This window comes from Lissotriton helveticus, chromosome 2_1 (genome assembly GCF_964261635.1).
Source record: "Lissotriton helveticus chromosome 2_1, aLisHel1.1, whole genome shotgun sequence".
NCBI lineage: Eukaryota > Metazoa > Chordata > Amphibia > Caudata > Salamandridae > Lissotriton > Lissotriton helveticus.
In genome coordinates this window covers 2,060,344,477-2,060,360,207 of record NC_136059.1, presented here as the reverse complement: position 1 = coordinate 2,060,360,207, position 15,731 = coordinate 2,060,344,477, and the positions used below count along the sequence as shown (strand labels likewise).

General features: G+C 44.9%; 1 protein-coding gene across 1 annotated transcript in view; it reads right to left on the bottom strand.

The window, feature by feature from the left end:
- Positions 1 to 15,497, bottom strand: part of MSMO1 (methylsterol monooxygenase 1) — a 52,251-nt gene extending 36,754 nt beyond the window's left edge. Inside the window, exons 1-2 of the mRNA XM_078677022.1 lie at positions 15,339 to 15,497; positions 381 to 692 (exon numbers count right to left, since the gene is read on the bottom strand). Of these exons, the coding sequence (XP_078533148.1) occupies positions 381 to 635 (255 nt within the window). The 5' untranslated portion in view covers positions 636 to 692; positions 15,339 to 15,497. The remainder of the gene's footprint in view (positions 1 to 380; positions 693 to 15,338) is intronic.
- Between the last annotated feature and the right edge of the window lie 234 nt (positions 15,498 to 15,731).

Below are 15,731 nucleotides of genomic sequence, written 5' to 3'. Positions count from 1 at the left end.
TTTTTGACAACATCTCAAATAAATGTATGCTTCTATACATGGAGCAAAGCTCTCACATGAGTGCATGAACATCTTGAGATCACTACTCAATTTGAGCATGTGTTTTACAAATTCTAGATAAGAGGAAACTGAACTTTCATACGATACTGATCTTCCTGTTTGAAGGCATAACCAGCAGATTAGGTTTCGTTGCAACACATATAAATCCAGTACAGTGGTTTAGCCTACTTGACAGCTGCAAACTAAATGTAGAGTGGCTGACAGTGACTTGACACTTGAGCAAAACAGCACCTGTGTATGCGCGGCACCAGGTGAAAGTGTGTGACATTTGAGATCCTGGTGCCCATTTTTTAATAAAAAATATGAAATCGAGCACTTACTTGCTGGATCTTATACTTCTGCATGAAAGGTAAAAACTGGAATATGAATCCTGGAAGGCAGAACAGGAAGTAGATGAGTTCGTGGACTATAAGGGAGCCCCAAGTGGCGATCTGAAACTTTGTGTAATTGTCCAGCATGTAGGTCCAGGCGTGTTTAAATGGCTGCTGCAGCGGATTGTCAGGTAACAGCGAGTCAATGTACTCAACGGCCAGGTAGGCCGAGGTCATGATGTCAGCACTATCATTGGCTGCCATGGTCCACACAGACGTCACTTCTCTGCTACTGTTTTTAATTCGGTATTATAATGTGCACTGCAAAAAAGCAAGGTGGATAGAGTTATATTACAAAACATATTAATTTTATAGATTGGTATGAGAAGATAAATGGTTCAATGAAGCATGTAAACAGGGGTGTTGGTACTGCTGTGCCATTAGCTGACTGGGATCACTAAGCAGGTCATCTTAACATTACACGACTATAGTTACAGGGAGAGTTGAGCACTCTGCCATACAGAAATGCCAAAGAAAAACAGAGTTCAGGGTAACATTTTACTTGGTGACTTGGAATGTATTTTCGGTTTACATTTTACTAGAGTAGATTTTAGCAGCAGCAACATTATTAGAAGCAGAATGAATACACGTCTACAGGTCAGTAGAGCTGTGGTTTATTGTAAACAAACTGAACTGAAATTGTAATTATATAGTGCTTACTACCCCTGACGAGGCATTGAAGCACTTTATTGAGTAGCACGCTACCCGTAAGCCTAAAATTAGAAGTCAGTCTACTGGTTATTGTAGTTAGTCTTGCATGCCAAGGAAACCATTACATGCATAGACTTTCTTTATGGGGCTATGTGAGAAACAACTGGGTATGGTTAAAAAAGGAGCTTAAGACAGACAGCCATCAGATTTAAAGTGGTCCAATTTTTCATGCAGGATTTTATGGAATATAGCAGCAGGATATATTATTATATGCAATCTGTGGATGTAAACCTGTTGAAAGAAACAGTTTTAAAGGCTGCTCTAAACGGATTGCTAAAGGTAAAGAGGAGGCACAGAAACTTTTGGCACTGCGAAAAGGTAGCCCAGAGCTTGGTGAGACCCCCTGACGAACATCTGTCAAGTGGTGCACATTCCATTACCCGCAATTCCAATTTGACCACACCACTATTGCCCCACTGTATGCAACACAACCAATACTTTCAAACCCAGTGAGACCCCCATTGTATACCTTTTACAGCAGTATAATTAATACTATAAAGTATTCCTTCAGTTTATGCAAATTATTTTATACCACACATAAACTACACATACAATATAAAATAGGTTATTTACACAATAAATTAAATAAATAAATGTCCAGCAGAATGGATGTGTCTGAGGCAGCCCTGACCCGCTAGCATTCGTCATGCCTAGTAGTGGCATGGCAATTCGTGAGCAAGGCGGACAAGGTGAAATGTAGATGTTGGGTGAGAAAATATGCATAATGTAAAAGAGGTAGGGAGCAAAAACCGATTTTTAAAACTAGATGACACAAAGTCCATGAGGGGTAAGGAACAGGCGAAGCCTCGATATAACTGCAACAGGTAGGAAAATTCGTGTATTTTGTGAGCCATGTGGATTTGTTTCGCTGTCACTTTCTATAAATTTTTTGAATCAGGGGAATGTTTCAGGGCACCGTGATCCCATTTCTGTTTGGTGCAACCATCATTTTTTTTTAAGTTTCTCAACAGTTTCTGTTTTAATTTCTATATGTTTATAATGTGTCAAAGTGCTCCCAACATTCAGAAAGGCACAGGGGAACAACACCCGCAGTTTATGTATTTTGTGGCTATTAACAAGAAAGAGAGACAACACTTGTCAACTGAGTCAAGCTGAACAGTGTGCATACAAGAAAAGGCTCACCTCATGTGTTCGGATTGCAAATGCAAATACTTAAAAGTAAGACTCAAACAACAACAAAAAGCTTAGAGGAAGCTAAACATGGTTAGAGAACTGTTCACAGAGACTATCCAAGAATATGTATTAAAGCATGGAAGCTGAACAGATGATGCTTAAACTGAACATAAACAAAGATATCGAATAAGCACTGCATAGCGATGATGCAGAGATTTAAATATACTGCACAGCTAAACGGGCAGCAAAGAACGCCAGTAAAGGTCTCTGGGACACTGTAAGGCATGGGGTTGAGGACAAAAGTTCATGCAAGACCTGTTAAAACCTTTAACTAAATGTGCATGGCTTGCAATGAAATTGGTTTTATGACTCAAAAGGAGAGGTGGGCGGAATTTGCGTAGTCGCGCTACGCAAAGCTCTGCAAAATGGTAAAAAATCTCCACGAGCACACAGAGTTCTGCGAACACGCGGAATTGCTTGTTCCGCCCGTTCACAATGCTTTGTTCCTGTTCGCGAACGCTGTTTGCGTGTTCTGGGGGAAATATCTTGCAAAGACGCATTTTGAAAGCGTGAACAAGCAAAAAATTCCGCGAAGCTGCAGAATTTTTGGCAATTCCTCTTTCTTCGTGGAACGTGATATGACTCAAATTAAGTCAATTCCGCGAGCAGAACGGAATTTACCGCCCAGGCCTACTCAAATGTAAGTCAGCCAAGTAGACAGCAGTGGTTACTGCATGTCAGGTATTACTGCTTATTTATATATGAACACATTTTTTTTAATGTAGGCTCATGCATGCAAGCATGCATGACAGACATAAATTTGATATATATGAATGTGTAACCTATAAGTGAACAGGTATATTACGTACTGCACATATATTTACATACGTATGAATATATAGCTAAGTTTGTTATTGGATTTGCCTAGAAAATAGATCCTTTTCCATTTAAGTGACGGATAGATAGGGTTGTGACATCTCTGCTTATTAAGAATCAATATTACAGCACAGTCTAGGCCAGTTGTTCCCCTAGCTATTTTTAGGGCTTTATTACCAACGCCCAGCTCCACTTATGGCAGCAGTGCTGGCTAATTGGTGCTAGCGAGAACTGAAAATGTAGTTGTTTATGCATGTTTCTTTTGGCTATGGAGGAGTATGGTCATTCCTGGATCTCTTTATCTGGAAATCAAGCAAATGGATCAGAGCATTCCACATCTGTGAATAGTATTTCATCTCAACGCAGTTCGTATGACTTGGCCAGTGTCTATCACTTTTTTAGTGAAACGCCCAAATGTGGCTATGCCAATAATACCTTTTAAAAATAGTGTGCATAAATTGGCATTAGGAGATATGCATGTAATAATAGCCTTTTTTATATAATAGAAACTTTGCATTTCACAGGAGATCTGAGCCATCAGGCCTTCTCCCCCGTGCCCGTTTCTTCACTTTAATCTCTTAACTAAGATGCATCTTGGCCTCCAGCTTTATCAGCATTCACCCAGTACTGATATTTTCTTCCGAGATTTCAGGCATTTTTAATTGTTTACTATTTTTAACTCTCCATCAGCTGCAGCCATAGCCTTCACCTTAAATGTGTACTGCGTTTATTGCTTCAGTGATTGCACTGACTGTCATATCCACCTAAACGCTCACTTGGTCCACATCTTTTCTTCTTCCAGCTATCCCCTTGTGGTTTAAATCCTGCACCATTGTAATAACCTATTTCTCTCCAGTTTACTTATTCTTCTAGATACTGGCTCCACCACTGGACACAATTCTCCAGAACAGCCGCTGCTGTTCGAACCATGATGTCTTAAATAGGCATATCAAAGGTGACCACTTTTGCTTTTCTTTTTCAAATTAGAAAGTTTAACAAGTCATTTATTACCTGTAAGAATTTACAACCACACACAAAATATTAAACAGGCCAAATGATTAATACCAAAACTGCTCTATCCTAGTTAAAAAGCGCCAGCGTACAACATATGGACTGCTGAAAACATTGGGCTCATGAATTTTAACATTGAATCCATACTATGAAGAGCTGATCAATTATGAGCTCACATTGGAGGCCATGCTGTGTAAACTAGGTCTATGACCTGGCTCTACAAGCTTTGGATTCCCAACCCATGGGTAAAGGGACACTGAGTTCAGTGCACCGAGGATGCGCAGTGAACTCCTAAATATAGTGCACACAATATTGTTTGGTAACATTACAGAAGATCAGAATTAAAAGCAGCTAAGCTTTTCAACACCAGTGAACATTTTTAACATCACCATTTGTAGCCTTTAACTCCCTCACTGTTCTATCTTTGGGTGCTATGCTTGTTTTATATGATGAATAAATAATAAGCCTATTTCTCAAGTTTCAGTGGTGGTGCACATACCTAGGACAACAGGAAGTGTTGTGTTTTTTGGAATAGCTTGCCAGCTATTTCAAGCACAAGGGCAAGGAGGTTAGGTATGTGCGAGAACACAATCCTGGCACCAGTCAGTAAAGGCAGAATGTTTTCACACAAACCAGGAGAGCCTTCCTGGAGCCCTCTTCAGGTAAGGTGGTGGAATCTGGTACTGTGCCCGTCCGTGTCTGGGTCTGCCTCCTGGGGGAATGTTCTCTCTGCCTTAGTGGATACTTCATGTGGGTTTATAGTATTGGCAACTGGCCTTTATGCTACAATGGGGAATTTCTACTTAATTCCGGACATCATTGAATTACACCAGTATGACAGTTCAAGACAAACTGGTATAAACCAGTATGACAAAAGTATGTCAATTGGACTACATTATTGACAGTATACATTCACTGTCTGACCTTGAAACATAGATAACAGGATACGAAATAAATGGGTAGTAGCCGTTAACCATATCGCACCTCGTTTATGAAACAGCAAAAAAGTATATACTGTGATAGAAATGATAATCAGAAAAGAGCCAAAGTCCTGTTGGGGTGCTATGTTGATTTGTTTCATCCTACTACCAAAGGTGCATCAACACGTTGGGAAAAAACAGTGCGTGTTACAACATATCATATAAGACAAACCAAAGCACTCGGAGCGAGTCCAGCAACAAATATGATGTCTGAACAACAAGGTCTTGTTTTAGAAACCACACTTTGTTATTACAATGCAAAGACAAAAATATTGTTCAAATACAAATAATAGTCAGGCTTGTAATCTTCAGAGATTAAGAGCCTACACGTCTTTTGTCACTTCGTGACTTTTTAATGGCTGTGAAACATTTGCAAATTAAAAAAATAAATAAATACAAGTTTATAGAGTACAGAGCGTGGACGAGAACAAAGTAATAACAGCAAAGAAAATGATGGCACATAGTAGCAAAAAAGAACTCCATAGCATTGTAAGAAAGAGAAAAAAAGAGTGGAGATAAAATGCCTAGAAAGTGCATATGTGATAGGTGAATTAGAAAAGTCCAAGAAAAGATCCAGGGCCAAAGTATATATATAGTGAGCTGTTACAGATTTACGGCTTTTATTAATTCACAAGAATTTACAGAATTAGGCCAGGAAATCATACTAAAAAAATATTTGTGAACTGCTTTTTTGCACAAGCAAATAACAGGTATACATGTGTTCATCTGAAAATCTGTTGAACATTTACATGTTCACTTCTTCTCCAACCACTTTTTTCTCAAGCCTGGAAGAAGTTTTCCTTCTGCCACCGTCAGGAGTAAATTTCCAACCTTTCTCGGTATGGAAAAAAATTATTATAGAGCTTGCAAAACCCCTAAAACATGCAATTTAGTAGGTTTGAACTGACTCAAATGGGCCTTCCAACCCTGTAACTATTGCTTAATGCTAGCTCCAGCTCCAGTATGTATAACTGCAGAAAGGTGGCAAAATAATGATATTGCTAGAATTCAAACCCTACTATAGGTTGAGCCCTGGCATAATCAGAAAGGCTAATATCAGAGCTTTTATATAATGAGATTGCTGCCATAACTTGTCGCTGCACTACATGTCACCAAATAGACAAGTGCATTTTTTTTTACAGAACAAGGAGAATTTCGAAGCAACCTGTCTCAGGGCCAAGTAGATATTTAATTGAATTCCACACACCTGCATGCATGCGCCACTTGGTTTTTCTACAGCCCATTGGAGTGGAAAAGAGTTACTCTTCCTTGTTTCATCAAGGGTGGTATTTTATAGAAGGAAAATAAAAATTGGGTGCCAAAAAGCATCTGGTTCTTGCAGACAAGTTATATTTTTGGTGGGACAGAACTTAAAAACAATTGTGCTGGTATAAAGATACTCAAAACGGAAAATATATTTCCATAATTGTGCAAGTACAGGCCAGAGACACTGCTCAAACCAGATTACCCTATAAAATTGTAAGGATGAGGGTAACCAGCGTACATGATGAAACAAGATGTACGCCTATTCTTCAGTTTCAAGTAGTAATCTAAGGTTACAGGTAATGTAAGTTGTAAGGTAGCAGCCCCACAGGGAGCAGCATCCCAACTGCTCAGCCCACATACTCCAACTGACATTCACTCAACCAGGCACCCATGAACATTCTATGACATCATACACACTATAGCTGACCAGCGGCGCACAGATACAAAGTAATAATTACATAGCGAGAAGAGCAAGATACCACACATCACATTTAAAAGGCAGTAATGTAAAAGTACCTGAAGCACAGCCAATTAAGTATGGGTACAAAGACATCAGGCAGTGAAAAAGGCAACCCCTGGGGTTTTATCACAGATTTACACAAACTAGGATTACAAAATGAGAGCTGAGAATTTTTTTTATAGCACATGAAAGGGTCCCAATAACATAAATACCATAAGGATGCTTTACAAACACTCATAGAGTAACAAACAGTGGACTGTAATGCCCATGAAACACTCCCTAGATATCACTTTGTGGTCTGTTTCTCCGTACATCCATATATTTTCAGTAGACAAGAAGATAGCCCATCTGAGCTTGGAGGAATCATCTGACACAATTTACTCACAAGCTCTCTCTCAACACCCATCCCTCTTTCCCTAAATACAACCACACCAGGTACTCTGCAGTGCAAGAAACACAATGCGTCCATGCTCCACTCTTTAAAACAAGCATTAGAAATGCAATAGGTCTTGCATTTTTTGAGTTAGAGCTATTGGCATAGCTCAACAGCTAGGGGACAGATATTGCCACTTTTCAGTTCCGCACAGAGCATTGCTCCGTGAAACGGCCTGAAAGCATAAAACTATGTTGATAGCCTACAAAATAAAAAGGCAGATTGGGATGACCAGGAGGAACAGCGGATGTATTGGGATGGCCAACACAAGCAAACAATCAATGAAATCGCCTGGGCGTGACCCAAGCATGCAAAGGCGGGAGAATCAGACCCAATGCACCAATAAAAACCCCGGATTTCTTTTTTTTCACAACCAGTTTATTGATGAAGATGAGCATATGAAATATAGTGGCAGCCCACAATCAGGACTACACCACCAAACATTATGATACAATCACAGCACTTTAACCAAGTGTCCAAGCAAGAAGAAGATGCAATTAAGGATATCAGAAAACAGGTACCCCACCTTCACCTTATACTGCTACCTACCTACCCAACTCCCCGATCCCACCCTGGAACCCACCCAAACCCCATGCATGTGTGTACTAACCGTAACGATGTAAGATTATGACGTGGGTAATGTGCGTGGACATGGGCCCTGCCAGCCAGTACGGGGCTAAAGGTCCTCTTCTGGCTCCACTGGAGGGTCCAGTGTCAGATCTCTATAGTCTGCCCACCTCCTCCAAATCTTAAAGTGTTTGCGGGGGCATCCTCGCGCCTCAAATATAGGTCTCTCCAGGCCCATACAGAAAACCCCGGATTTCTAAATGTCACAACAACAACAAACAAATGGCCTAGGCTCGACCTAAAAAAAAAAATACAAATTTGAAAAGTGCACAAGTTCCAGCTTGAGAGGCACAGAGCTGTAGTGCTGCTTCAGTCCACCCGGGTGAAGAAGAGCATGCTGGCTGAGAAAAGTAAACTTACAGATCAGTCACCATGCTTAAAGTAGTATCACAGAAGCTGACCACAGATGTTTGCAAGAAGTCAAACAAATAGAAGAGACGGGATCGAACAGTGAAAGAAAACTTTTCACTCACCAATTAAGCCTTCTACCAGAAATGCCAGCACTTGAAAAACAAGTTGTCCCATCTTTTGATGTACAGTTTGTCAAGCAAAAGGAGAGCATTTCCTGGAGTGGGAGCCTGGCTGGGTGATGAGTGAACTCAAACGACTTTGTAAAACGTCTCTAGCTAATGAAAAAGTAAACAAATAGCAGAGTCCATCCGCCACACGAGCTCACTCCAGCTTTATCCTATATTGTAAATACCTCAGGAGAACAAGAAATGGAGATGAACGAATGGGGAGATGGGACAGGCTAAGTGGGGGCTAAGATCAAACAGGGGTGATGGGAGAGAAGTAAAGGACGGAGGAAGGTGGTTGGAAGGGAAAATGAACGGGATGGAGTGTCTAAAAACACACCACTTTCTGTTTACCCCTCCCCTCCTTGGGGCACTGCCACGAAAAATTCTTAGTTAAAAAGTACACTATATGCTACAAGAATTCAGTGTGATTAAACACAAGTATATTTCAATGTGTTTTTGCTTATTTGTATGTTTAACACTCCTTGATGTTACAATACTGGGAACCCCTTATTGTATACTGTCTAGTACCCAGGTCCCAGTGATTCCGGGTTTACCCTTTTCTCTAAACATAAAAACACAAGCATTCATGTGGAGTGCTTTAAACAAATTAAAAAGCAGCTCCAGAAACAGGAGCAGAGGAAGGACACAGTACTTAGTCCATTCTACAGGGGAGGTAAATTGATATGACACACATGTCATGTGAAATAGAAAAACAACAAATGCGAGCCACGCAGAAGCTAACCAGTTGTAATCCTATAGGCAGGATGTAACCAACTAGCTGTAAACAAAATGTATTTAAGAGACAGAGGATGAGCTCTCTATGCCAGACCTAAAAGTTACAGGGAACTACAAACCCCTTCTGATCAACAGAAGAATCAATTTAAAAGGCCACTTCCAACAAGCCAAGTCAAAAGCACACATAAACTCACAAGTCGCATTCCTAAAGAAACCCCTTTGCTTCACACATGAAGAACATGCCATGCAAGTTCAAGTTCAAACAAGCTTTATTCGACGATTGTCATAAAAGCATAAAATCCAGATAAAAAGTACAGGTTAAAACGAATAAAAAAATGAGCAAATTCTATCTTTTTTTTTAAAACAAATTTGGAGGTATAACATTGATATATTTACATAATGAATTAATTAGCATTACATCAAAAGGGATTTAATAATCACCTGGAAAAAGTTAATCTATTAACAAATTACTTCTGATGGTCCATGCCCACCCCAAAAATGTTGCCACTGCCACATATACAGTCATATTTGTACAGGTACATATTATTCTAACTGCAGCCAGGCCACTATCCGTGCCCAGCAACCTGCACATTGGGCGTAGCCACATTCGTCGTGGGGCCGCATACGCTGGGCATTCAAATAATAAGTGACCAACAGTCTCAGAGAGCGCCGGACATGCTGGATAGCCGGCTTTGTCCCCCCTAGGCCACTTACAGGTAAAAGCCCTAACAGGTAAGCTACCAATTCTCAATTGGAAATAAAGTTTGCGGTCTAGAGGTTTTGAGATAGCATCCCAGAAATCTTCCAAGAGAGGTCCATCCTTAAAGTCCATAAACGCACCGGTCAGCGAACAAGGGGCTGTAGACTTGAAGATCTTAACAGCCATAAGCTTCCAGTACTGGTCCTTTAAACACTTCTTCCATGCATTTTCCCTATGATTCACACTAGACACACGCTCACTCAAACACAGAACAAAAATTAGGTGAGCCACACAGCCACTTTAGCATAGTGCATTCCTACACCCAAAGTTAAATGTACTTGTAGTAACTGAGCTTTTAGTGGAATTGTAGAATGCTTAGAATTTAGAGTTTCAATAGTGTACTGACGTAAGACACGGTCTAGTGTCTGAGTTCCTGCTGTAACAATACACCTAAGGCCCACCCACCACCAGGCGTCATAGAGCACATGACCCTGGCCAATAAAGGGGCTGAGCGCACGTGCTCATGGCCCATTACCTATCCCCAGCCACTGTGTCCGTGTCTCATTTACCTGACTACAGAATGAGGGCCTAGCGCCCGCACTAAACCTTACAATGGCGACGAGGCGGAGTTGTGCCCAGCGTGCCACAGCCTAATGAAAAACGTCGTGGGGGAGAAGATGGCAGAGCTGCTCGGCGACATCGCGCCCCCTCCCCACCCCCCACAGGATCGGCGCCGGCCTGCAGTGAGGCCCGCGGGGGTGTGCCGTGCCCCGGGCCTGGATGCCACACGAGGTGACCGGGAGCTCACCCCGCACCTCACGTCTGCCGGATGATAAGCAGACTGACCGGTGCCCACCCGAGTCAGCTGCGCTGAGAGGCGACCACCGCAGAGCCCACCTGCGTGGTCGAACAGGCCCGCCGGCCGAGTGTGAGCCCCAGCGCCGAAGGTACAGCGAGCCGACCGGAGCCCACCCGCGTCGGCCGCCACTGACCATTGCCCCCAGGAAAGGAGCGGTCTGACCAGAGCCCACCTGAGCCGGCCGCGATGATGTGACCCCCCACCGGAAGAGAGTGCTGGCCGACGCGGAGCCCACCCGCGAAGTGAAAAAGGCCAGTAGGCTGGGGGGCCGCGCAAGCCAGAAGCGGCCCCCCTCATGAAGTTATGTACAGCGGAGCCCACCCGCATGACCATAGCGCCCTTCGGGGCGCGAGGCAGCCGAGTGCCGGAGGCGCCGCTCCATCTGCGGGCGGGAAAACTTTAAAGAGTGGCCAGTCAAGAACCCCTGGACCGCCGGTGATCCGTCCCCACCCCGCGCAGCGAGAGTGTTGCGGACTGCTGCCGCGGGTGGGTAGGGGGGAGAAAAGGCAAAGGACAGTGCGGCCCGCGGCCGCGAGAACAAAAGAAAAGAAAAACACAGGCACAATAAAGAAACCTACCGAGAGGCGGGAGGAAATGCTGCCGTCAGGCGAGAGGGCCTCGCAAGGTGTGTGTCACGGGCGGCCGTCGGAACCAATGCCCGCCCACGGTCAAAGAGGCCAGGCCGCGCCAGCATGGTGCGAGATCCCCAGAGTAGGCAATGTCACCGTGCAACCGACTGTAAAAGTGAATCCATGCCACATGACATTCACTGAGACAGTCATAAGTGTGTACACCACTGTGGGCATCAGGGTGAAAACAAGGAAGCACTCACCATGAGTCTTGCCCTCAACTCCTCTGCCCCCCTGCACCCGTTTCGGCAGGACAAGTTTCAGCACCACGGGACCCGCGGAGGTTCCAAAAAAAAAAAAAACGAAGGAAAACGGCCAGAGGCTGACATAGCAAGCCCTGCACTGCCACCTAGTGGCCGTTTTGAGCAACTGCACCCGCCAATGAAGAAACAAACAAGCACTGCACAGGCCCAGGGAAGGCCAGCAACAAGGACAACTGTACAGCACACGAAGGTGCTCAGGGGAAAAGCAGTGCTCTCAGGTGCAGCTGCAGGAAAGAGACTATAAATTGAAACACCCTACCGGCAATCACGTCCAGGGTAGGTTAAAACCAGCCACACACCCGAAATAAAGAGGCAAACAAGCATTGCACAAGCCTTGGAAAGGCCAGCAACAGCACAAGACTGTAGCAGCAAGTGAGTGTGCAGGAAGCGCCACTAACGCCACACCACAGCAAGTAAGCCCCACCAGGACAGCACTGCGATGCACAGGAAAAAGCAAGGAGTGAAGGAACTCCACACGCCAGAAGGACGACGGAGCAGAAGCGCAGTCCGCCAGAAGCACTGTCGCCACACCAACGGAAAGCACGGTGACGCCTAGTGGCCACAGGCTGTCTCCGCTGCCGGAAGAAGAGAAAGGAACACCACCACGAGACTCCCCACCAGGCAAGTGCGACACAGTGAAGAAGCGCGACGACCGCCGACACTGCTCCAGGATCCCAGAAGAAAAGCAAGCACACCCGTGACGTAACGGAAGCAACCTGAACACGAAGAAGCTCGGAGCGGTGACGTAACCCTCCGCACAAGAGGAGCGCGGACACAAGTGCGCCAACGCTAAAGCACCGGAACGGAGCGAACAGCTACCAAACCAAAGTCAGCAAAGCGTGAGGACTCACGCCGAAGACCACCCCGCTGGTCACCCAAGAAAGCCGACCCCTCAGACGGTCGCACGAAGTATCCCGGACGGTCACACGACGTGACACACCCAAGAAGCCGGCCAGCCAGATTGCCGCACCAAAAGTCGACCTACTGGGGGTCGCAAAAGGAGGTGACCGAAGCAAGGGTCAACAAACCGCAACACAGCAAGTATCTCGCAAGAGGACCGAAGATAGCCTGCCATCATCGGCAGAGTGGACCGGCCAGAGGTCCAAGAAGTTCGAACACCAAGACACAGTCCACGATCAGCGACTAGCGAACTTCAACAACCAAGTCAACATGTAACGTCTAAGGAAAGAGAGGAGATCGCAACGCCCGGTCCAGTCACAGATGAGTAGAGACAGTGTCCGTGAACCAGGACAAGACCGGATGGAAGCAGGCGGAGTGCACGCTGCCTGGAGAAGTCTGGCCAGGAAGAGGAAGACAGCAAGGTGACCAGACCGCGTTGCGAAAAGGAAGGAGGACGAAGATGTCTAAGTGGCACGTCTGCCACCACCAAGAGAAGGAAAAGGAGAAGAGGTCTGAGTGGCACGTCTGCCACCACCAAAGAGAAGGAAAAGGAGAAGAGGTCTGAGAAGCACGACGACAGGAAGATAAGAGAATGGAGTAGAACCAAGAGGAGTGTGGACCAAGACACTACGACACACAAAAGGGGAAACACCGAGGAGAACGTGAGAGGTGCATAACAGTCCACACGCACAACCGGGACACACGTAACATCACTGGAAGCGAGCATCCACGTGCGAACCCGACAGTCATCCAGGAATGACGGAAGCGAGCAGGCCAGTCTGTTGGCAACAACCACCTCTGGGATGGAACGGACACAAGGGCCGCGGAAATCCAGGGGCAGAGGCCTCAGGGACACCGGTGGCAGCGGGTCCCCAACGAGAGACGGACTGTTGCAGCTCGCGCTGAAGATCCTGGAAGACCGAAGGTCGCACAAGACGGAACCAGTGCCAACAGCACCCTTTCAGGTGGAACTCGGACACGGAGGAGAGGACCCGTAGCGACGTCCTTCAACATGTTGAAGAGGCAAGGCGGCATGTCCACCGGTCCAGTGGAAGCCTGGCAGAAAGGCCTCCGGGTCGTCCAGTGAGAGGGGACACCCATGAGAGAGGGGTATCCGTGAGAGGGATAACCTGCAACTGAAGATCCCGTCAAGGACAGACACCAGTTTGAACCAAGTACTTTGTACAGGACGGTCCAGCGGAAAGCAACACACTTGGGACCGGCTATAGGTACTTCTACACGTTCACATGAAGTGAAACGGAGCGAGAGAGACTGTACTACCCACTTACAAGCCGCAAGTCTGCCAAGGCAAGAAAAGACACCATTGCCAGCAATTGAAGTGACCGGCGGAAAAGAAGACTATGTTGTGAGTCGTCGTGATTTGAGTTATGGGTTTTGTGTGAACTCTATTTTCTTTCCCACAGGTTGGACTTTAGTTAGTGTAATTTTATTAACTAAGGTTGGGAGGGATGTACTGACGTAAGACACGGTCTAGTGTCTGAGTTCCTGCTGTAACAATACACCTAACGCCCACCCACCACCAGGCGTCATAGAGCACATGACCCTGGCCAATAAAGGGGCTGAGCGCACGTGCTCATGGCCCGTTACCTATCCCCAGCCACTGTGTCCGTGTCTCATTTACCTGACTACAGAATGAGGGCCTAGCGCCCTCACTAAACCTTACAAATAGGTCATATGGAATTTGTATAAATGTTAGAACTTGGAATGTATGTATTAATTCTGTGTTTTCCCTGCTTACTGCTGCATGCACCCTTTTACTGATATACTGGCAGGATAACTACAATAAAGAAGAATAACCACAACTTTGTCTGCGTGGTTAATACATGAATTTTGGTTATGGGTTTATGATCAGAGCGAAGAACATTGACACTCTAAATTCTAAGCATTCTACAATACCACTAAAAGCCCAGTTACTACAGTACTTCAACACACGTAACAGCTCCCTGAAAATCTACTCAAACTCTGCATTGTGCTTTAGGCATAGTTACAGCAATACATACAACAATATGAACTTCTCAGCTGTGGAATAAGAAAAACCTATCAATAGTAACAGAGTAAAAAAGATTCTCCCAATGTCCGATTTGATGTCCGACCTGCTTGTAAAGGGGGGAAATGAAGAAACGGCACACGCAAAAATGCATCATAGCACGACAATGCAGTTATTGCAGTCATAAATACAACACAGAACATGGGGTAGATACATCCACTGAAGTACTTTGAGCACTGTGACACCCTCAATTAACTGCAAACATGTATCTAGGTAAACCCTTAAATACCAAACTAAACAACAGAGCAGATCCACAAGATATAGAGCCCATAATATGCCCACATGATATACAGCGGTATCATAATACGCTCAGAACCCGAAGGACGCTATCTGGCAACAACATTCCAGGCCGAACATGTCAGTAGCCCCACTGATTTAAATAGAGCTCACAAATGCTATTAAGGTTCCAAAACCCAGCATCACTAGTCGCCAAACTGTAGTATTCACTCTCCAACGAACGTTCCTTCTATAAATGTATATATAAATGTAGGTGTACAAGCTTAAGTTCCAAGTCTACGAAACCCCACCAGGAGCTAGATGTTACTATAAGCGCAGCTCTTTTCTTAACGAATTACCGCTCACGCTCGGCAAACACCACGTACCAAGATGTGACATGTGAACTGGGAAAGGAAAGTTGATACAAGTTGTAGAGTTGGTGGGTGAGAGCAGATATAACTAAGGAGTTTTGAGGAAGAGGGACGGCGATAGAAGCTGCAATGAACGCGCAAAAAACTCACCTAAGGCTGCCTGTCTGTGTAACACACCTGTGCGAGCGGGTCTATTATATAAGAGCCCACTGTGCGCACTCTTCCCCTTCAGCACCTGGACAGAGCCGCCCAATAGAGGACACAGCCCTCTCTGATGGTGGAGCGTTCTCCTCCAGGCACGCGCTCATTGGATATCAGGCCGCAAGATACGTAACGTCACAGAGTCATACCAAGGCGCCTATTGGCCGGGCGGATGGAGTGAGGATCGTCAGATAGACCACCCCCGGCCAATTACGAGCGGTAACTGACTGAATGACTAACAGAATCAATCTGTAAGGAAATAGAGAGATCCTTTGGTCAAGTTATGTTTGTGCTCGATGTTTCCTACATCTAAGATGGCGCATGTGTAGACTCGGTCTAGTG